Genomic DNA, 20517 nt, shown 5'->3' on the forward strand with positions numbered 1-20517 from the left:
GGAATAGACAAGTCACAAAAAGCACTAACTATAAAAGCGAAAGATTGAAGATTGATGCACTTGACTACATTACAATTACATACTTCTGTTCATCCTAAGACAGAGAGAGAAGGAAGGGAAGAGTAAATTGCTTACCATGAGAAAACACTTGTATCTGATAAAATTAGCGAAGAATTGCTATAGAATATATATAAAAGAATCCTAAAAATCTGTAAGAAAAAAGCCAACTCAGTACACAAATGGGCAAAATTCATAAGCTGGCATTTTTTTTTCAAAGAAATTCCAAGGGGAAATAAACCCATGAAATGTGTTCAACCTCCTTAGCAATTAGGTAATGAAATTATTTCCCAAGCCTTCATTTTACACTTAATAGAGTGCCAGAAATGAAGGTATCTGGCAATAACATCCTGGCACCTGCAGGTGTTGGGGATGTTGGGGGGGGTGTCCATTATGCCTGTGCCTGTGGGTGGGTGTTCGATTCTTGGCTTCTCTGTCTCGCTTAGGCCTGGAGGCAGGGATTCACCTTTGCCACTGGCGGTGGGAGAAGTGATAGAGAAGGGAGTTACTAAGGTTCTGAAATGTGCTGTGAGGAACCCCCATAACCGTCTATGCCTCTCATTCTGCCTCTTCTTTGGACATGCGTTAGGTACCTGTTATCTCTCTCTCCCAGTAGAGAGCGAAAGAACGAATGAGCGCTTTGAAAGAACGTCTCCTTTAACTGGGTCACACACCCATCTCCACAAACACCTGACCCGAGGACCAGGCTCAGTAGGAACTCATTAGTGTCGACTGCGTATATTTCTGTGCTCTTTGACTTGGCCTGAATTCCCATGTCTTTGACCAGCATCCCCTTCCTCCAGCCTTGCCACAACTTAAGCGGAGTTCTCCGGCTGCTCAGAGTGTGCGCCAGGAGGACCAGGATGGAGAGCGAGCCACGTAATAAACAAGGGATGCAAAACAAGGAGCGAGGAAGCCCGCAGCTCCCCGTGGGGCCTGGGTCCCGCCGTGGAAGGCCCTGGATTCGGCGGCCCCGGGGGCAGGGCCGGAGCAGAGCCCGAGTCCCGCGAGACTCTCCAGACCCCGGCCCTCGAGGTAGGTGCCGCCACGCGCGCCACGCGCCTGCGCCCGTGCTGGGCGCGGATTCCGGCCTAGCGCGTCCGCGGCGTCGGCCCAGCCCGGCCTAGCAGCCAGCGCCACTTCGACGACATGTTCGGCGTCTCGTTCCGGGTGAGTTCGCGGCGGCGGGACGACCCGGCGGGAAGAGCCCAGAGATGCGGGGACAGGCAGGAGCCGGGCGGAAGCTTCCCGGGCGCCAGGGCGGGATGGGACCGGGGAGAAGGCCCGGCGACGATGGCGGCCGCGCGGCGGGCCCGTGAGGGGCTGGGAGCGGGGCGGGCGCTGGGCCGCCGGGGCGGAGCCGGAGGAGGCGTGGTGCGGGGCGGGGTCGGCGCCCCGGCGTGAGAAGAGGGCGGGCGGACCCCACCTCTCCCAAATCCGGCCGGAGCGGGGCCGGCCGGGCTCGACTGCGGGGTGGAGGGGTTGGGGGTTGGATGGGGGAGGCCAGCCCAGCCGCTGGTAGGTGAGGGCCCAGGCCTTGTTCGTCAGCCTCGGAGAGTGTTGGTGTGTCCTGAGGCGCTAAGGTAATGGAGTACCTCGGAGTCAGTGGTGTACGAATTAAGCCCTATGGACCCTGCAGAAGCTCTAGGCCAGCTCTGCCTGGACTGGGTAGGGGGTGGGTTGGGGAGGGAGGCGGGGGAGGGTCCTTTTTCTCTCTAGTTGGAGTAGGCTAGTAACCCAACTCCAGCTGAGATCAATACAGGATGAGCTTTATTCACTAGCCAAAGAATGGAGAAGCAGGAACTAAGTTCCCAGATCAACCTCTCACCCACCTGGCGAGAGGGATTTTATTTTACAGAGTAAAGACAAAGGGAGGAGTGAGGCTAATGATGGTGAGGCATGTGCATTTGTCTACTGGGGACAGACAGGTTTTTTTAAGAGAGTGGGGTGCCAGCCCTTTATCCTTATTTGGTTTTTAATGTCTGGTCCTGGCTGATGGTAAGTGTATCATTGAATACGTTAATGGAGTAAAGTTAATACACGAGACTGAAGGTCTGTTGGAGGGCCAGCTGGTTCCGTTTAGTTTTATCCTTTTTTTGTTTTTAGCTTCCTTTCTTATTTCCAGACCCTTTAACTTAAAGATTTATGTTCAGTCCTGCTAAAGGTGGGGGTGGAGTTTGGCAGATTTTGAGCAAGAACGCTCCTGCTACTGGTGGGGTTTGATGGGTTTTGAGCAAAGACGTGGAGCAGCTCTGGCAACAAAATCCCCCCTTTCCTTGTTACTGCTCCTCCTTCTTGAGAGGCGCTGAAGAGTGAAGGTCTCACCTCTGAAGCTGCTTCCTGCTGAACACAGGAAAGTTTTTCCCTGGATTAGAGGAGCAGAAGTCTTCCCTCATTAGCCTAAAAGAAGTCTGATTGTTGCCAGGCTGCAGTCCCAATTGCTTGTACCCTTGTGTTAGTAACATCTGAGGTTTGATGGCTTCAAGCTGTTTACTAATAAAGTTAAGCAAGGCCCAAAGATAAGCAGGAGGATAATAGCAATTAGTGAGCTGAGAAATGGGGGGAGGGGAATATTAGGCATATTCCAGATGGAGCTTGGACTGTTGTGTTATGTCTGTGTAACCATTGAGCTTACTCACATATCTTTTTTATGTTTGCCTCAATCTGACCAAAGTTAGTGACATACGTGCCGCAGGTTTTATTAATAACTGTGCATACTCTGCCCCCCTTGCTCAGCCAGGGGATAGTCAAGGGCCAGCCTGTTGTCGGGAACATTTGCTAGTGGGTCCAGAGAAGTACGGAGGCCTTGTAAGGCATCCCCCATATATTTAGACAAGTCCTCAAGGACCCTTGTGAGATTTTTGTAAAGTGGGGCCTCTAGTCTGAAAGCAACCCCGACTTCTGCCAGAATGAGTCCTCTTGCGCTTTTATCTCGGGCTGGGTGACATTACGAATGGTATACCTAGGTTCCCAGAACTTAGCAGGCCTAGCGGCGTGCATTGTCAACCAACTCGGGCATTATCTAAACAAGGATAGGCTAGAGCCCATCCCAGAGAAGGGAAGGAGGAGCTTGGGTTGTTCTGATGGGGCAATTGGTTTATTCTGAGCCACAAAGGAACAGGTACCCAGGGAGCGTGCATGCCTGGTGCACTTCTGGGGAGGTAAACCACCTCTGTAGGTGGCTGGCCCAAGAGGGGGATGCCCTTGCAGTGTGGGGAGAGAGGCCCATCTGCATAGCAGAGGTCCCTGGGGGATTCTGGACTAGTGGCTATTTCCCTGGCCTTAGGAAGGCCATATACTAAACACCAGACGACCAGTGTTCTCTCTCCTCAGTGTGTACGTCTCCCCTCTAGTCCTTGTGTGTACTCATTGAATCGTTCCTGAGGGCACCAATGGGTGAGATATCCCTAGGAGTCAATCCCGAAGCACTGAAATTGTGGAGTAATAGAAGGAGCATTGATTGCAGTCCAGGGCAGCCCCAAGGTGTTATTGCAAGTTCTTCCCTTTGGTAAGGGCATTTGATAGGGGCAGTGGCAGCAAGATGGGTTAGAGTGATGGCACTGGTTTAAAGTGAGTGCTTTGTATTTGTTAGAAATGTTAATGCCAGGGTGAGGTCCAAGCAGGGAAGCTGCACTAGGGATGGGAAGGTAACTTTAAAAGGGATAGGTTTAGCAGAACCGTTAGCCAAGGTAAGAGTGAGGTTGTCCTTCTCAGGGATAAAATGTAATATCTTTCATCCATAGGTGTCACTTTGAGGGTAGAGGTGACAGATCCAGCACTGGGAAAGATTTTGTCCGTGGGCTGTAATTCTTTTTGGGGGGTGGACAGGGCTATGATTCTTGAGAGATTTACTACTGCATTGCATTCCCATTCTGCGTGGACAGTTATAAGAGACAGGACAGAGTTAAGAAGAATAAACAACAGCTAGTCATCCTGCTTTCAATATTAATATCCCCTATAGACAGAAGAGATGTTTGCTTGAGAGAGGGGGGCCAGGCAAAATAGTAGAAGCCGAGTAAGGCAATACCAAAGCCAAGGCCAATTACGAAGACTGCCTGCCACATTACTTAATTATTGGTAAGTTTGTCCTCATGAAAAGTAACTTAAGAGCTGTGACAGGTTCACAGGTGTATTGAGTGAGTGGCTCAGTAACTTATTCCTCAGGTGTAGGTGCTGTCTTCACTCTGATGTGGTATATGATACGATATTTTTGTCTCTGAGATAAATTGTAGTTCCCAATTTATATAGTAATTCTCTTCCTGTTAGAAGAATTGGGCATTCTGGAACATATGAGAGTGAGATACCATTTTCCCTTTGAAATCACACTCAAGGGGCTCTATGAAATTGCACTCCTGTGACTTCCCTTCCACTCACATGGTCTTACCTTTATCTTGGTTATTTTGCTTTGTTGGGTGTTCAAACCAAGTACAAACCAAGGTGTTCAAACCCCTGTGTCAACGAAAAAGTCAACGTTTTTACCCACTATGGTCAGGGTCAGCCATGGCTCCTTGGGGGTGATTTCCAGGGTGCTCTGAGGAGCCCCTGGGCCCCTACAATCTTCTTTTTCTTCTTTTATGTGTGCAGCCAGTGAGACTAGGCCAGGATATGGTGGTCCACTTAGTTTCCTTCTAAGACATTTGGGGCATTCCCCTTCCAATGACCCTCCTCCATGCAGTGTGCACAATGATTGATTTTAAGACCTCTCCACTGTGGGCATGGTCTTTGAAACCCAAGGCAATCAGTTCATCCCTTTGCGGGTTGGGGGTTGGGGTCATCCCTGGGAGGTCGGGGTCGATTGACCCTGAATCGCTAAAGCCAGAATACTGGCAGTTCATTCCACTCCTTTATCTTCCTTTGCATCCACCTCTGTGTCTCTGTTGTTGAACACCCAAAATACTGATTCCACCAGCCGGGAAGTGGGCATGGTGGGTCCTATCTTCAACTTTTGTTAATTTCTCCTAATGTCTAGGGCACTCTGGGAAATAAAATGGCTCTTAAGAATGGCCTGCCCGTCCACTGACTCTGGGTTTACATATTTTGTAAACTTTTTTTTTTTTGGTAAACTTTTTGTTTTTGTGTTTTTGTGAACTCCGGGTTTGTTTTTTGCACCCGTGTCAAACATCCCCTGGACACTACCTCAAACAGCAACATGCGTCTTTGTTGTAGGTATGCTTGGGGGTGGGCGTTGTCTTTACTGGGGAGCAGTCCACTGGATCCTTGGCTGCTTTTCCATCTCAAGTGTAAGTTGGTAGCCCTCACTGGCCCAGAGGTTGAGAACTGGGGGCAGACTGCCCAGTTATTTAGCCAGCTTTGTCAGCTCTGGGTCAGTGAGTAAACTTTGAGTTACTGGAAAGAATGGGCCCCCGCTGGGCACCAAAATTTGTGACTGAATTAAGTCATATGGACCCTGCTCAGGCCCCACCCCGGCCGAGGCTCTCTGTCTTGGCTAGGAGGGTTCCTTTTCTGTTCAGGTTCCAATAGGCGAATACTGAAATCGAGGCTGAGATCAGTAAAGCACAAGCTTTATTCAGTGACCAAAGAATGGAGAAGTAGGGACTAAGTTCACAGGTCAACTTCTCACCCACCTGGTGAGAAGAATTTAAAGAGTAAAGACAAAGGGAGGAGGAGTGAGGCTAATGATGGAGCTAATGCATGTATTAGTCCCCTGGGGAGGGGGCAGGGCTTTTTCAGGGAGTCAAGTGCTACCCCCCTTTTTTTTTTATCCTTTTTGTGTCCTTCATGTCTGATCCTGTCATTTATTATGCTAATATAGTAAAATGAGCATGTAATAAGACTCAGAATCTGTTGGAGGTCAGGTTTGTCCCATCTTGGTCCCAGCTGGTTGCATCTGTCTTTTTCTTTTTTGTGTGAGTAGCTTTGTTTCTTATCTCTGGACCGTTTAACTTCAAGATTTATGTTTACTCCTGCTAAAGGTGGCGAGGTGGGATTTGGCAGGTTTTGAGCAAGGACACTCCTGCTAAAGGTGGGGGGTGATGGGTTTTCAGCAAAGACCTGGAGCAGCTCTGGTAACAGATGTACTCACCCCACCCCTACACCTGCTCTAGCCAGACCTGGAAGGGGGAGTGGGGGAGGTGAGCCCCAGCCCTCTCAGCTCTCAGCAGCTCATCTCCGGTCGCCTTCATTCCAAATCAGAAGCAGCATCCTCACCCGCTCCGCCTCAAGGAGGGAGCTCCCAGGGCTTGCACCTTGGCTGTAGCCGGGATGGAGGCAGATGGGCAGGAAAGGCCCGGTGACGTTAGGACTGCTGGGCCGTCTGCCTGGGGGTTTGAAACATCCTGCCTTGTCTGATCTGCAGCTGACCCCTCCCCACCCTCCACCACAGGTTCAGCCTGTCTTCTGTTGTAGTACCTTTACCTCTGCCTAGTTTCTTTCAGGCACAGCCCTGCTTCATACATGCCTTTGGTGGGGAGGGTGCCGCTGCCCCTGAGAGCAATCCTGCCCGGAACAAGCAGGACCTGAGGTGCCCTGCTCACATTGTGTCTGGTAGGACCCGTCCCTGCTCCTCGCCATCACTGTTATTGGGGTCACTGTGCTCCTGTTGGCCCTGAAGAACATGAACTTCAAGAGGAGACATCCCATCACCTTACAGGACCCTGAAACCAAGTACCCTCTGCCCTTGATTGAGAAAGAGGTGATGGTTCATCCCTCCTCTGTTGTCAGGGGTGGGATGGGTGATGCTAGAGGAAGACGAGAGGAAGACGAAGTGGTGGGGAATGTGATGGCTGGGGAGGCAGGGCAGTTGGACACGCATTTCGTGGCCTCTAGTTTGCTCCCCACTGCCACTGCCTGTTGTGTGTATCTGCTGGGAGCTCTTTCCCATCTGAGCTGCCCAACAGGGCTTCCAGAAAGCTGACAGAGCTTGCCTCTGTTTTCTGTTTTATTAGCAAATCAGTCACAACACCCGGAGGTTCCGCTTTGGACTGCCATCACCAGACCATGCCTTAGGGCTTCCTGTAGGTGAGTGGGGTTTGGTGTCATCACTGGGACCTGGGCCTTGCAGGCACTCTGCTCCTGCCAGAAACTCAGCTGGGGTTTAAAGGTTGCCCTGCTACCTTTCCTGAGCCATATGAGCTCAGAGAGGTAGGGAGAGGGGGTTGGGGACAGTCCATTTGCTTTTTCATTGTTCCATTTGGGCTGACACAAAAGTGATACCTTAATGAGCATTGAAAAGAAGTGAGTCTAGAGTCAGAAGGTCTAAGATCTTGTTGCCTGCTCCTTGCTGGGCAACTTTAGGCAAGTCCCTCAACCTCTCTGAGCCTCAGTCTATGAAATGGGGTTTCCCAAGGCCTGTCTGCCACTTCAGGCGTGAGGATTAAGTGATTGATGGATGTGAAAATTCAGGAATTGTAAAGTGCTGTGCCCATGGGAGGGATGGGAAGAACTGACATTCTCACACAGTCAGGAGAAAGGCCCAGAATGTCTGGAGAGGCAGGAGGGAGTCAGATGTTCCCCACCACACACAGTATGTGGTTTCTCAGCAGGGGCCTCAGACCCACTCAAGGAGGGGTCCATTGTGGATACCAGCCCTAGCAGTCCTAGAGTTCCGAGTTACCTGGTTTCTATTCTGTCCTGTCACCAGATGGCTGTCAGTCTTAGTGCTCTGCTAGGCCTACTTCCTGGAACTTTGCACAGAATGCTAGTGCTGCTTGCCTGCCTGATGGATATCTTCCACAGCCTACTTGGCTTGTGTGCACGGGACAGAACCTTGATGTCACCTCTTAAGGCAATGAAATTACCCGCGAAGCAGCCAGCCTGGCCCCCCAGCCTCCATGCTGCTGCTTCTCTCCGTCTTCAGCCATAAGAACTCAGCATCAGCCTGCCTTCCAGCTCGGCCTGTGCGGTCAGTCCTGTTGGCGAGAAGGCTAAATGGAAACCTCTGAGAAATAGAATGTCTTAGAAACTGTCATGACCCACTCTGTCAGCGCCGGCGCAGGCAGCGCACAGTTTAGGGGGACCAGGTAATTGAGAGGCATCTGGGAGAGCCTCTGGAGACTGCTCATGCTTCCCAGCTCCGCTGAAGCAAAGCTGGCTGGAGATGAGGCCGTTTTCTCTGGGGTGGCTGCCAGGCCAGAGTCAGGTTGGTGGAATCTGCAAGAGCCTTTCTAAGGTTTCCAGTATCAGATTAGTTCTCAGCAGGAAGCTGCCTCAGGTGATTATTCCTGGGTAGCCCAGGTGCCCAGCCGCGCCACAGCCAGGGTCTTGTTGAGCCTGTCCTTTCTGAGCCCAGAGTGTTTGAGCCTCAGGCTTCAGGGCCCCTCAAAGGCTCTGTCTCATGCCCCTCTTGTGTCCCCTCCCTCCTTGTCCCCCTTTCTTCCTCTTCTGTCTTTCCCTAGGTCTTGCTTCTGGCTGCACATCTGCTCCCTCTGTCTGGTGCAGGCACAGCCTCTCTTCCCTCAGATACTGACACAGAACTTTCCCTTGCCTCTGTCTCTCAGAATCTCTCGATTGCAGCTTCTGCTTCACCACTAATTGCTTTAGTCACTGGTCTCCCATGTTCCAACAGAAATGTGAGTGGCCCAGTTCATCGCGTCATGCTGGGATGTAGTCATGACTTGTAGGTCTCTGGCCACACCTGGTCCATTCATTTCCACCCTGGACGGGCAGAATTACATGGTTCAGAACTTCACCACTGCCCTTCAGCAGAACCATGGTGCCACAGTGGTCCTGCTGGAACACCTGGTCCATGGGTGTCTGAATCCTGGGGTCCTGCATGCCTGTGAGCCCAGGCTGCTCTGTGCCAGGCAGCGGGGTACAGATGAGGGGCTGTGACTCTTCCAGTGCTACATCCAGTTTAGGAAGAAATGACTTTGGGAAGGCAGCATATTTGGCTTTAAAAGGGAAACACCTTTCTGTAATTTTTAATATTCAGCCTCCAGCTTTAATTAGCTCTTCCTGCTCCACAGAGCACTTTGACACAGTGAGCACACCCTGATGGTAGGTTTCCTGTTTGTGATGCCCACCACTACACTGTCATGGAACCAGGGCAGGTACATAGGGGTGAAGTGACTTACCCAGGGTTGCACATGGAGTGATGAGGGCAGGCCTAGGATCTGGGCATCCTGGACTTGGGCCCCTCCCCCATGCATCCTGCTGCGCTGTGCACCTGCCCCTCTCCCAGGCTCAGTCCTTTAGAGCAATCCTGGGTCCTGTTTAGGCTGGCCCTGCTTGGTCGTAACATTTAGTGCTTTCTCTGTAGGTAACTATGTTCATCTCTTGGCCAAAATTGATGATGTTTTGGTGATCAGGGCTTATACGCCTGTGTCCAGTGATGATGATCTTGGCTTTGTGGACTTAATCATAAAGGTAAGTGATGCCTACCACGTCCAGCCGCATCACCCCCACAAGCCTGTTCACGGTGGTGGGGGAAGGAACATGTGCCCAGGACAGGGCTTCCCAGCAGTGTCACGTAACAGTGAAGCTGCTGACCTGCGGAAGTCTTCAGGGGCTGCTTAGAGCGAGTGCAGAGGATTTTCTCCGCGTGGTTTCTGGTGGCAGACAGATTTTTGAGTTGTGTGTGGCCATGGCCTCGGGTCTAAGGTATGAAAACTATGCTGCCTTATTTTTCAGATCTACTTCAAAAATGTACACCCTAATCATCCAGAAGGGGGGAAGATGACTCAGTACTTGGAGAACATGAAAATTGGGGACACCATCCTTTTTCGAGGGCCATCTGGGCGCCTCTTCTATCAGGGGTCAGGTACTGGGGGGTTCACAGTGGGCCTCTAGCTGGGAGGGGGAAGATCCCTAAGGCTGTTACATGGTTCTAGAAAACTACTCAGATTTGAGTCACGTGGACTTTTCCCTCAAGTCTTCCTACGTTCATTCACACTGGAGGAGATTATCAGCGTCATGAAGGTACAGGGGTGATTTGGTGTTTCCTCATCACTATATCTCCAGCACGATGCCTGAGACACGAAAGGCACTTGCTAATGCTGAAAGATGGATGGTGGGTGGGTGGAGCGCACTCATCCTTTTACACACACGCTCATCATTTACACTCATTCACACTGGGTAAGAGTACTGTGTGAGGCTCCATGTTAGCTTCAGCATGTCTCCCTCCTTCCTCAGAAGAAAAGGCCCAGTTATTCCCCGAGGATACCCCGGCTCTACTGCCACCTTGGGCAGCAGTGAACCTGGGCTGGCCAAAGAGGGCACCCTGGCTTGCTCCTCTGGCAAAAAATGGTGCATCCACTCCCTTGGGTAGACTTGCTTCCTGGGAATCCCAAGGAAAACGTCTGTGAGGTTCTGCAGGCTCTCAGTCAAGAGCTTCAGGCATCAGAAGTATCCTCTGTGTTTCAGGGAAGTTTGCCATCAAGCCGTACAAAATGAGTGAGCCTGAAAATAAACTGGTCCATCACCTGGGAATGATTGCCGGGGGCACAGGTAAGAGGCTACTGGGGGCCTGAACCACAGGGTCAGCTCTGACACCTTCCTGGCTTCGGAGTCATTTGGTCTTACAAGGGGTGATGGGAGAGATTCCTTCTGTTTTAGATGGGAGCGCAGCGACAATGACATATCTTGACACTGACCCTGTGCACCCCGCTCCCCTTAGTCAACATGGGGGCTTCCCCAGGAGCCCCTGGAACCTCTCAGGTCAGGCTGGGAACAGGGCAGAGGCTGGGGGCCAGCCTGGGCAAGTCCACACGTGGTCTGCCAAGGGCTCTTAGATCCTGTTCAAGGCTGCTGCTCCCCATCCCTTGAAAATGAATGCCTGGAAGATGAGAGCAAATGTGACAAGAACTACAACATGCCAGGCACCAAAACGGGCACCTATAAAACTATCACATTTACTCGCCATTAATTCTGTTTTAGAAATGGGGACACTAAAGAGCTCAGATGTGCCTGACTCACCTTAGTCGGACAGTTAGTGAGGGAGCTGGGTGTGAAATGCAGCCCGATTCCAAAGCCAGTGCTCCCTCCATCTTGCTGTGTAAACATGATGGGCTTTTGCTTTATTGCTGCATCAGAAGGGAAAACCAAAATGAAGGGTGGGTACCCACCTGGAGTTCTGGGGACAGAAGTGAGAAAAGTAAAATCGGGGCCAGGGAAACTCACGAAGCTGCTGCCGCCTGGGGACTGTGGGCACCAGATGGGGAGGGACAGCCGGCCTGCCCACTGACTGTGTTCCAGGGATCACGCCCATGCTGCAGCTCATCCGCTGCATCACCAAGAAGCCCAGTGACAGGACCAGGATGTCCCTCATCTTTGCCAACCAGGTCAGTCTGCGGAGTCAGCCCTGAGTCAGCAGGGGTGGGATGCAGTGTTCCGCTGTTCACTGGGCAGGCCTCTGCATCCGCTCTCCACGCTCATGGAGCTCATGCTGCTCAGGTGCCTGTGGTCACGGGAGGGCTTGTGGCCAGAGACGCTGAGTCCAGGCGTATGTTTCCATTTGTTTGGGTTTTTTTTAACTCTCGTCTTCCCAACTGACCACAAGCACTAAACTTTCCTTCCTTATTTGGTACATAATTCTGTTTATAAAATCATAGATGCCTTTAGTGGAAATTTCAGAAAATACAGAAGCAAACAAATGTTTTACTTTTTTAAAATCTTTTCTGTATATGGTATATATTTACAATTACACATACAGTTTTTCATTTTTGGGGTTTTTTCACTCATCATTGCCACACAGGCCTTTTCCTTAAAACTCTATAAATACTTTCATTTGAGTCTATACCAAGTTGTACCGTCCTTTACTAAATCTTCCACATTCAGGTTGTTTTCACAGTTACAAACGATACAGCACTGAATAATTGTGTTGAGGCTTTATCACGCTTAGATGGTTTTCTTAAACAGAATCACAGAAGTGGAATCACTGGGACGAGGATCGGGATGAGTTTTAAGATCGGGGTCTTGTGGGCAGCATCTCTGAGGCTTTGGCTCACTTTCCCCAGCAGAGGTTCCAGCCTCTGCCTCTCTCCTGTAGCTCTCCAGTGCTGCAGACTATGTACACTGTCATAGATCACTGCCCTGGCCCCTCGCAGTCCCTGCAGATCCCAGGACAGTACGGATTTGCCTTGCCTGGTGCTCAGAGTGGATGCTGGTGGTGGGGCTGGTACCCCTAGGGCTCAGCCACATCCTCTGGCTTGAGGGCCGTCACCCAGAGCCTCCCCCCTACCAGAGGGGGTTTGTGTGCAGGAGCTGTGGCAGAATTTGCCGCAGAGCTGGCAGTGAGTACCCAAGCTAGAGCTGGGTGACTGGGGCGGGTGTGCCCTGACCCGTGTGCTGGGTCTGGGAACAGGTGGGATACCCTGGAAGGATGTGGCTCATGTTGCTTCTCTTCTAGACAGAGGAGGATATCTTGATGAGAAAAGAGCTTGAAGAAGTTGCCAGAACCCATCCAAAGCAGTTCAAACTGTGGTACACCCTGGACAGGCCTCCTGTTGGTATGGCCCCCATTGTCCCTGCTGTGGGTCCCCTTGACTCAGTCAATGACTAGTCCCTGGGTGGGTTGGTTGGTTAGATCTGGGCTTGGTGGCCTGAGGCCTTGGGCCATGTCACCACAGGGGAAATTCAGGAAATTGAAGAGAGGATTTGGGATGACCTGCTTGTAAGGGCAGCCTAGGGCAGGCGTCCAGTATCAGCAGCACGCTGCACACTACACTGAACATCGGGAACACAGAGGCCCCAGGCCACCCTGAACACCCCCTCCACACGGCATCCCACAGAGCCATCACTCACACTACATCTGATACGGCCACTGACCCTTCTGACTCTGCACCACTCACCTTGCTGAGGATAGCAGTCCTCACAAGCTGAGTCCCATACAGCTGCTGCAGCCCCAGTCAGCTCCCAGCCACAACACAACACCCCACAGGCCCTCACGGTCCAGAGCTGTGCCTGCCTTATCATACAGCTCGCTGCCCAGCAGAGGGCACCACCCAACCGATTGAGCAGCCCCCAAATGCCACAGGGCACACTGCCCAGCACAGCTCTCCTCCACCAGACTGCTTTGAGTCACACCACACCTGGATGCCTTTATCTCACTCTCGCCAGTGCTTACAGCAGGCAGACACCAGCGCCAGGGCGTCAGAGTCCCAGCAGTGAGACTGAGATCTGAGATACTGAAGAGGGCTGCCTGGGTCCCCCATGTCCTCTACTCCCAGCTCTCTGCAGAGAACAGTAGTGCAGGTGTCTAGGCCTTGGCGAGCAGGCTTGTCTCCCTCTTTCTCGCTTGAGCGAGGGAGGGCAGGTGGTCGAGAGGCCAGGGGTCATTGAAACTATCTGGCCTCCCCAACAGCTTTCTTCTGCTTGATCGCAGGCTGGAAGTACAGCTCAGGCTTCATTACCGAGGATATGATCAAAGAGCACCTCCCGCCTCCTGGGAGGTCCACATTCATCCTGGTATGTGGCCCACTAGCCCTGATCCAGACAGCTGCACACCCAAACCTGGAGAAACTGGGTTACACCAAGGATATGATTTTCACCTACTAACACCTCCCTTGCTCTGACCAAACTTGTCTGGTCGCCTTCATCTTTCTAAGTGAGCTCAGCTTCACCATGTTAAACAGGGAAGTGACTTGTAATGCACCTTGGGTACCTGGTGCTCCTCTGGTGTGGGGTGAAGAACAATGCAAGAGGATGAAGACACAGTGGGTTCTGGTTTCCTTGCTTGGGGGAGGCCTGAGGAATTTCATTTCAGTATCCCCCTCCCCATAGTTAGTTTATTGAAATAAAGTTAAGTACAGGAGATATGGGATGAGTGTGGTTCTGTTTGGGAGGGGGAAAGGAGAGAGGAGAGAATGGAGGGAGGAAAGGAAGGACAGACGGACAGACTGGACTCATTACACGCGGAACGTGGCCTGCCTCTTCAGGCATCTGACTTCTGTATTACCCAGTCCTGCCACTAGGGGCGTGGTGTAGTGAACATGCCCCACTTCGTCCTGTCGGCTGTCGGAGATGCCCTGCTGCCAGGCCTGGGCTCTGCAGGTGGCTGTGGGCCACCCCCCCCATTGCAGACTCGGGCCCTACACATGCCTGACCGGGCCCTCAGCCAGTAAGCGTCATCTCCAGTCAGTTGGGAGCGGCCAGGTGGGAGTCAGTCAGCAGCTGGTCTTGGGTCAGCATGGTCTGAAAGGACATGGCCACAGGTGGGGTTCAACAGCGTTCTGGTCAAGGCTGTCCTGTGGCCACTACAGGTGAAGCAGTGGGGCACTGGGTGTGCCCCATCTGACACCTGTGTCCTCTAAGCTCATGGGGGGGTCTCAGGGACCCCACGTGTTGGGTTAGAATAGACAACACTATCAAGAATAAATTGCTTGTACCTTGGAGGTCAGGTTGCTATTTCAAGGCCGCCAGAGGCCTATCAGAGGTGATAAGGGCAAGGCTGGGTGGATTCATTTCAGTGTGAGAGCCAAGAAAACACAAGTTGAATAAAAGTGAGTGCTGTTCAGATTCATGGAGATGCTCCCCAACCTCGTCTTCTTAACCTGCCTCAGTAAGTCAGGAAAACAGCAACAAGGACTCAGCAGGGACACTTTCTGTGGCCTGTGGGCTCGGTGCTGGGGCAGTCCTGGGACCGGCCTTGCACCGCCAGCTCCAGTCTGCCTACCCGCCTTGCAAGGAGGCCATTATTCTGCTTTACAGATAAGGAAGGCAGGGCTCAGAGAGAGTGATTTGCCCAAGGTCTCAGACAGGGACCAGGTCAGCCTCCCTCCAGAGTGGCTCGTCTTCCCCGGGACTAAGCTGCTTCCCCACTGGACACACTGTGATGCGCTCACAGGCCTGTGATGTCCGTGCAGTCAAAGGTGCAGTAGGAAATACGTGTGTCTCATGGACAGAGAGGGCAGAACGGTGTCCACCAGGCTAGGCATGAGGCCTGGGATTTGGGCTGACTAGGCAGGTGACCCAGAGCTGCTGAGCACCTTGGTTTCCTCACCGTCTCAGCCTGGTAAGAGGGTCTGAGACCTGGCACCTTTAGAAGGCTGGTGGCAGGCTAACAGAGGCCTCTGGGCTGCCTTCTGCCTCAGGGCTGACTCCGGCACCCAGCCCCACCTGCTGCTCCTCCCCCAGCAGAGATGACACAGGTTCAGATAGGCATGGGGGCTGCCCCAGGCCTTGTGCACCACCACACCAAACTCCCAGGGCCTCCCCGGTACCTGTCCTACTGTGGAGAGAGGGCCAGAGTCCTACCGTGAGGCGGTGAATGTCTTGGGAGAGGAGCCCTATCTGCGTCACGGTGCCTTCCGAAGGTGCCATCTGTAAAACGGGCAGCAGCCTGATCAGCACGCTTGGGCCGAGCTTGTGAGTCGCAGAGGTGGCATGCATGCCCTAGCCTGCTCAGGCATGCTCCTGGGGCAAGAGGCAAGGAGTTGGCCAGGTCCTGGGGAGTGACAGATGGCTGGGGCACATGCTGCCTTTGTCCTTGGGAAAGGGAGAGCTTCCTGTGTCCCCCAGTCATGCACACACACTCCTGCATCCCCACCCTGGCACCAGAACTAAGGGTACACAGGAGCAGGGCACAGACAGGGCAGCTGGAGCAGCCCTGTCGCACATGCTCAGTGTTCCAGCTCTCTCCAGGGGCAGAGCAACAGGGATGAAGGCCTTCAGGGTGCTGAGCACATCATTTCTGGCACCAGCAGGACCCCAGACACTGACAGGTGTAGCCGGGCATCCTCACTCCCAGGAGCCTCCTTCCCCTCCTCAGGTAATGCTGGCCTGCCCCATCTTCTTTAAACCTATTTGGGCAGTTTAGATTTGGAAGCATCCTCTGAGGGCATTGAGTATAACCCCTCATTTTGCTGGTGGGAGAACTGAGGCCCACAAAGTCATACAGGCCTTGCTTAAGGCTGCACAGAGGATTAGTGGCATAACTATCCTATTCAGGGTTTGACAGCAGCACATGCAGAGATTCTCCCACCAGGACACAATAAAAGATAAGGGACAAAGCCTGCCCCTGACTGTGGCTCTAAACTGCAGTGCTCAGGTGTCAGACTCAGGGAGCACCTGTCCTTCAGTGGTCCCAGCCCTGGGATCAAACAGCAGTTGTGCCAGCTGGCGAGCCTGTACCCCAATCTCCTGCAGGCGAGACTGCACGGGGAGTCCGAGGCCATGGCCTGAGGCTGCCGGTAGTTTAAAAAGCAAATCTTCACATCACCCTCATCTGAGACAGAATCAGTGTTCAAACCGGGGTCACCAGGCCCCTCCCGGCCACCAGCCAGTTAAAATGCTTCTGTCATGCTTCTGCAGATGAGGCCCAGGGGACCCAGTGGAGCCAAGAGCTGCACTGGGGCAAACCGGAATCTCACAATCAGGAGCCCAGTCGGGCAGGTGTGTCCCTCCCCCAGTCCTCAGCCAGGCGGGGCCCGTCCAGAAGACAGTTAGTTGGCCTCTGCATCAGGACAGGTCTGTTCCAGACCAACTCCCACAGGGTTCTGGGCCCAGCTAGGTCAGTAACGGCGGAGCAGACACAGCACGTGCAAGAACAGAGGGCTTTTCCAGCAAGGCTGCCCGGTCTCTCATGCCCCCTTCACCAGGTGACCCAGGCCACTGAAACGGAAACAACCTTGGGGTCTGCATGACAGACGTGCCCTCCAATCACAATGTGTGTGAGATGCAAAGTGCCCCTGGGCTGCACGTGGGGCGGTGGAGCCTGAAGCGAGGCCAGAGACCTTCAAAGGATGGGGATCCCTCCTGGCTCCATCTCCCTCACCCAGGACACCCGCAGATCCTAACCCAGCTCAGGGGCAACGGCTCTCGAGCTGCGTGACGGACGAGCAGGACTCCGTGTCCAGAGGTGCGGAGCTTGCCTCCCGACAAGATGGAAGGTGTGCTGCGCACTTTGCATTCTACGTAAATATGGTTATTATTACCAGAAAAAAGCGACCACCTCAGAAGGAAGGCAGGGCAATTATATTGTCACTGTGGCAGAAGTCCCTGCTGCTGTCCCTTCGGTCTCAGCTGAGACTGGCCACAGGCCTAAGGCACTTGGGATTGCCCTCAAGTGGGGCACAGCCAAGGGGCCGAGAGCTGAGCCTCTCGGGACTGTCCATGGTCTCTGGACCATGTCTAGGCTTGTGTGTTGCCACTGGAGCTGAAGGTGGACAATCAGACTTAACTGAAAATGTACAAGCATCTTTAAGTGTCTTTCCTCCTGAGTCCCCAGAGCCTGGCCCCTTAGCAAAGTTGCAGCTTCGTACCCTGGCCACCCTCAGGGTTCAGAGAGAGACTGGCCCAGGGGTACATAGTGGCTGGAATGTTCTCTGCTAGTCATGCACACACACAGGGGGTGAGGTGCAGTTACAGAAGGACACACCCGGTGTAACCGTGAGCTCGCAGGATGCACAGACAGTACAGGTGACAAAGGCATCAGCTAATCTGTCCCACCTGGTCCAGCCCGTCCATTTCAGGGCCATCAAGGGGGCTGAGGCCCCGGTAGCCACTGTAGGCCCTCTGACTGTCACCGACACTGTCACTGGGCTCCATCGGGCAAATGTAGTCTGTCGATTCATCAAACTTCTTTTTCCTTATGTTTCCAAAATGTGAAAATCCCAGTTTCCGTGGCTAAAACACAGCAGAGGCAAGATTATGAGAAAGTGATTATCAAACTGTTATGCAGCTACCCCTGGCAGTACATTTCAGAGCAGGCCCGTGAGGAAAGGAGCAAGGCAAGCTGCTTCTAGAAAAACTCTTTAACAAAACAGAGCTTCTGCAAGCAACTTCTGTGCTGGGGAAAGGCCCACAGATAAATCTTCGCGAGCAAGGAGAGCTGCTCCTCCAGGACTCTGGGCCCGAAATTCTGGCCCGGCTGTCCCACTAGTGATGTTCATGTTCCCTGGGGGGACTGGGGATTCCCAGAGGATGCTGCTGTCTGCACAGAGGCTGAGCTTAGAGGAGGACTTGAAACCCCATGGGGAGCAGTCCCCTCCTTCTGCTCCCAGCACCTCAGGAAGTCACAGGGACGGCCCTAGCTTCCTCCCAGCTCCAGCTTCCCCCAGCACTGTTCTGCTTGTCTCCCCCAGACACGTTTCCTGTCCTGCTCCCTTGGGGAAGGAGGTCTGTGCATGGACTGCAGCTGGACCTAAGGCATCACCATGCTGCTGGGGACAGGGACTGCCTGGACTCCAGAAATCCAGGCGGTGGGCCTACGGTCCAGGGGGACAAGGTCTGAGGATGCTGTGGCTCAGGCAGGAGGAAAGGGGCTTTGTGAGATTCAGAGAGCCCCAGTGAGTGGCGCTGGCGCTTGATGACCTCGGGACCTCTGGACAGACGGCTGTGTGCTGGCCACCTGCACAGTACCAGGTGATGGGCCGGCTCCTCACACAGCACTCCCGGAGTGGCGTGCAGGTGGGCCTGACCAAAGGGAACCCACACTTGGGAATTTGTCTGCTTTTTGCAAAATAAGTGAAGGCAGCACTAGGAGGGAAGACCAGCTCCTATCCACCTGAGGCTAGATTCTTCCTGCAAGTCATTTCTGTATAAAGAGACCTGCACTCCCTTAGACTCAAAGGTGGCCTAACAAAGACTAGTGGACAAGGAAACCAAAACCGCAGGGCAGAAGCCAGGAGCGCCTCCTGGTCCAGGCAGCCCACCCTGGTTTGGCTCCAGGCACTAGTCAGCTGCTGCACAACACGGGCCAGAGGGCCGGGCTACTCACCCGGACTTTGGCTGTGGTGGTCAGTGGTGTGTAAGCCGGTGAGGTCATTTTCTCTCGCTTCTCCTGCTCAGCCTCAGGACCAATCAAGGCATTGAATTTGGTGGTCAAGTGGCGTCTGAGGAGCGTCTTCTGTGGGGGGATATTGAGAAGCATGGCCAGGGTGTCCCCAGTGAAGCGTGGCTCCAGGATCTAGGAAGAAACCACAGACAAGGCAGTGGTGACCACCAGTGGCGCCAGGTGACGACACTGAAAAACAGGCCCCCATGGGCCAGGCTTCCTCCAGGGCAGGAGCTGAAGCTCCTCCTCTTGTCCTGTGTCCCACTCCCCATGCTCTCCCCTGCCCAGGGCCCAGCTCTGTGACTGGCCAGCAGAGCGCTGTGGCCTTGTAGACGAGGCTGTTCCCCGGGGTCTGCTCTAGACAACACTGAGCCACCCCTTCCTGGTGTCCCTGCTGGCTTTGCCAATTGACAGATCTGAGCGATGGTACAGACTGTATAGTGACAAGCAGGACGTTACATTTTGGTGGCCTCCCCCTCACTCTTCAGCCCATGTTCCTCCAGCAGCAAAGTGGAGCTGCCTGGTTAACGGTTGATGCTCATGCAACCCCCTTGTCCTGGGATCCTCCAGGTCTGTGGCTGGGGAGGTCTCTCCAGAAGCCACCTTGTTTCCATGAAATCTACTGCTGTCCTCTCCCCCACCACCCATGGTCAGTTCTTTTTTAATTTTTTTATTTGGGGGGGGTAATTAGGTTTATTTATTTATACATTTAATCGAGGCACTGGGGATTGAACCTACCACCTCATACATGCTAGGCATGTGCTCTACCGCTGAACTATGCCCTCCCCTCTCCATGACATCTATTAACAAATGATCCGATTATACCTTCTTCAGTTTACACAAAGGGTTCAGATCACGTATCATTTCTTACTTGGATATAGTCTAGCCCTTAAGAAAGCAGTTTCTGAATACCCCAGGTGGCACCAAGGCAGGTGGGCCAGCCCAAAAAGCCACTCACAATGAGACCTCCATGAACACCACTCCCACGAAGGTTGGGTGCATATTCCGCCAGGTCCACGGACCGCAACCACTCCATCACCCTGTGGTTGGACCACTGCACCACTTCTGAAGGAGAAAGGTTACTCTGTGAGAGGGAGAAGGAGAGTGAAGAAGTCAGGCTTAAAGTCTTCCATGCTCCTCTGTGGAGCCAGCCCTTGTGAGGAAGCCAGGCTCCGATGCCTTGCCAAAGACGACCCTCACACCCAGGGACCCAGGCCTCCCGGCCAGCTTCCCGGGAGCCTTCCCAGGTTCCAGGAAATAAAGCTCTCACTGAACCTGCAGGATCTTCTACACTGGGATGTCTGATTCTGGAATCCTGTTACTCCCCAAATCTCTGGTCACTCTGGGGCTAATCCATGAAGGCATACAGTCATTCATTCTGTGATTCAACAGAACTCTGCGGAGGTCTATGAATTATGAGCTGACTATTTCACAGACAGAAGAGCTCCCTGGCGTGGCCAAATGTTTCAGGAGAACACACCTTAAAATACTTACACCCAAGTGTCTGCAAGTGGCATCTGGGTCTTCAAAATGCCCAGCACTGTGCCTGACATACAGTAGGTGTTTAAAACATGTTCGTTGAATAAGGAGAAAAGAGGAGCGAGGGGTAAAGGCAGGAATTTTTAATCCCCTGGAAGCTGCGTGACTCTCACAGCAGGGTTAGACTGGAACTTAGGAGACGGGATGTAACTGAAAACCCCGTAGCTTCAGGGCCCACCAAGAACCCCGAGGTTCATGGAAAATTATCAGAATTTTCCAGGATCTGAGTTGCTGTGTTTACCTACACTATT

At 53.0% G+C, this 20517-nt stretch overlaps 2 protein-coding genes across 27 annotated transcripts in view; one reads left to right on the plus strand and one right to left on the minus strand.

Annotated features, from left to right (window-relative positions):
* Positions 1–13767, plus strand: part of LOC102516612 (NADH-cytochrome b5 reductase 2) — a 25556-nt gene extending 11789 nt beyond the window's left edge. The window contains exons 4-12 of one of the 3 annotated variants that reach the window (XM_032489134.1): positions 861–1092; positions 6566–6709; positions 6963–7035; positions 9275–9381; positions 9646–9775; positions 10378–10461; positions 11209–11294; positions 12362–12461; positions 13337–13767. In XM_032489134.1, coding sequence (XP_032345025.1) covers positions 6632–6709; positions 6963–7035; positions 9275–9381; positions 9646–9775; positions 10378–10461; positions 11209–11294; positions 12362–12461; positions 13337–13509 — 831 coding nt within the window. In that variant the 5' untranslated portion in view covers positions 861–1092; positions 6566–6631 and the 3' untranslated portion in view covers positions 13510–13767. Of the gene's footprint in view, positions 1–860; positions 1093–1114; positions 1228–1486; positions 1641–6565; positions 6710–6962; positions 7036–9274; positions 9382–9645; positions 9776–10377; positions 10462–11208; positions 11295–12361; positions 12462–13336 lie in introns of those variants that run through there. The other 2 variants (XM_032489131.1, XM_032489132.1) reach the window with 2 other exon arrangements.
* The window catches only part of PPFIBP2 (PPFIA binding protein 2), a 144738-nt gene continuing 131241 nt past the window's right edge, over positions 7021–20517 (minus strand). For 13 of the 24 annotated variants that reach the window (XM_032489115.1, XM_032489111.1, XM_032489113.1 and 10 more), the window contains 4 exons: positions 19686–19811; positions 18671–18859; positions 17401–17577; positions 11609–15273 (listed from right to left, as the gene is read on the minus strand). In XM_032489115.1, coding sequence (XP_032345006.1) covers positions 14992–15273; positions 17401–17577; positions 18671–18859; positions 19686–19811 — 774 coding nt within the window. In that variant the 3' untranslated portion in view covers positions 11609–14991. Of the gene's footprint in view, positions 7926–11015; positions 11037–11283; positions 11547–11608; positions 17578–18670; positions 18860–19685; positions 19812–20517 lie in introns of those variants that run through there. The other 11 variants (XM_032489127.1, XM_032489126.1, XM_032489116.1 and 8 more) reach the window with 8 other exon arrangements.

This window comes from Camelus ferus, chromosome 10 (genome assembly GCF_009834535.1).
Source record: "Camelus ferus isolate YT-003-E chromosome 10, BCGSAC_Cfer_1.0, whole genome shotgun sequence".
Lineage (NCBI taxonomy): Eukaryota > Metazoa > Chordata > Mammalia > Artiodactyla > Camelidae > Camelus > Camelus ferus.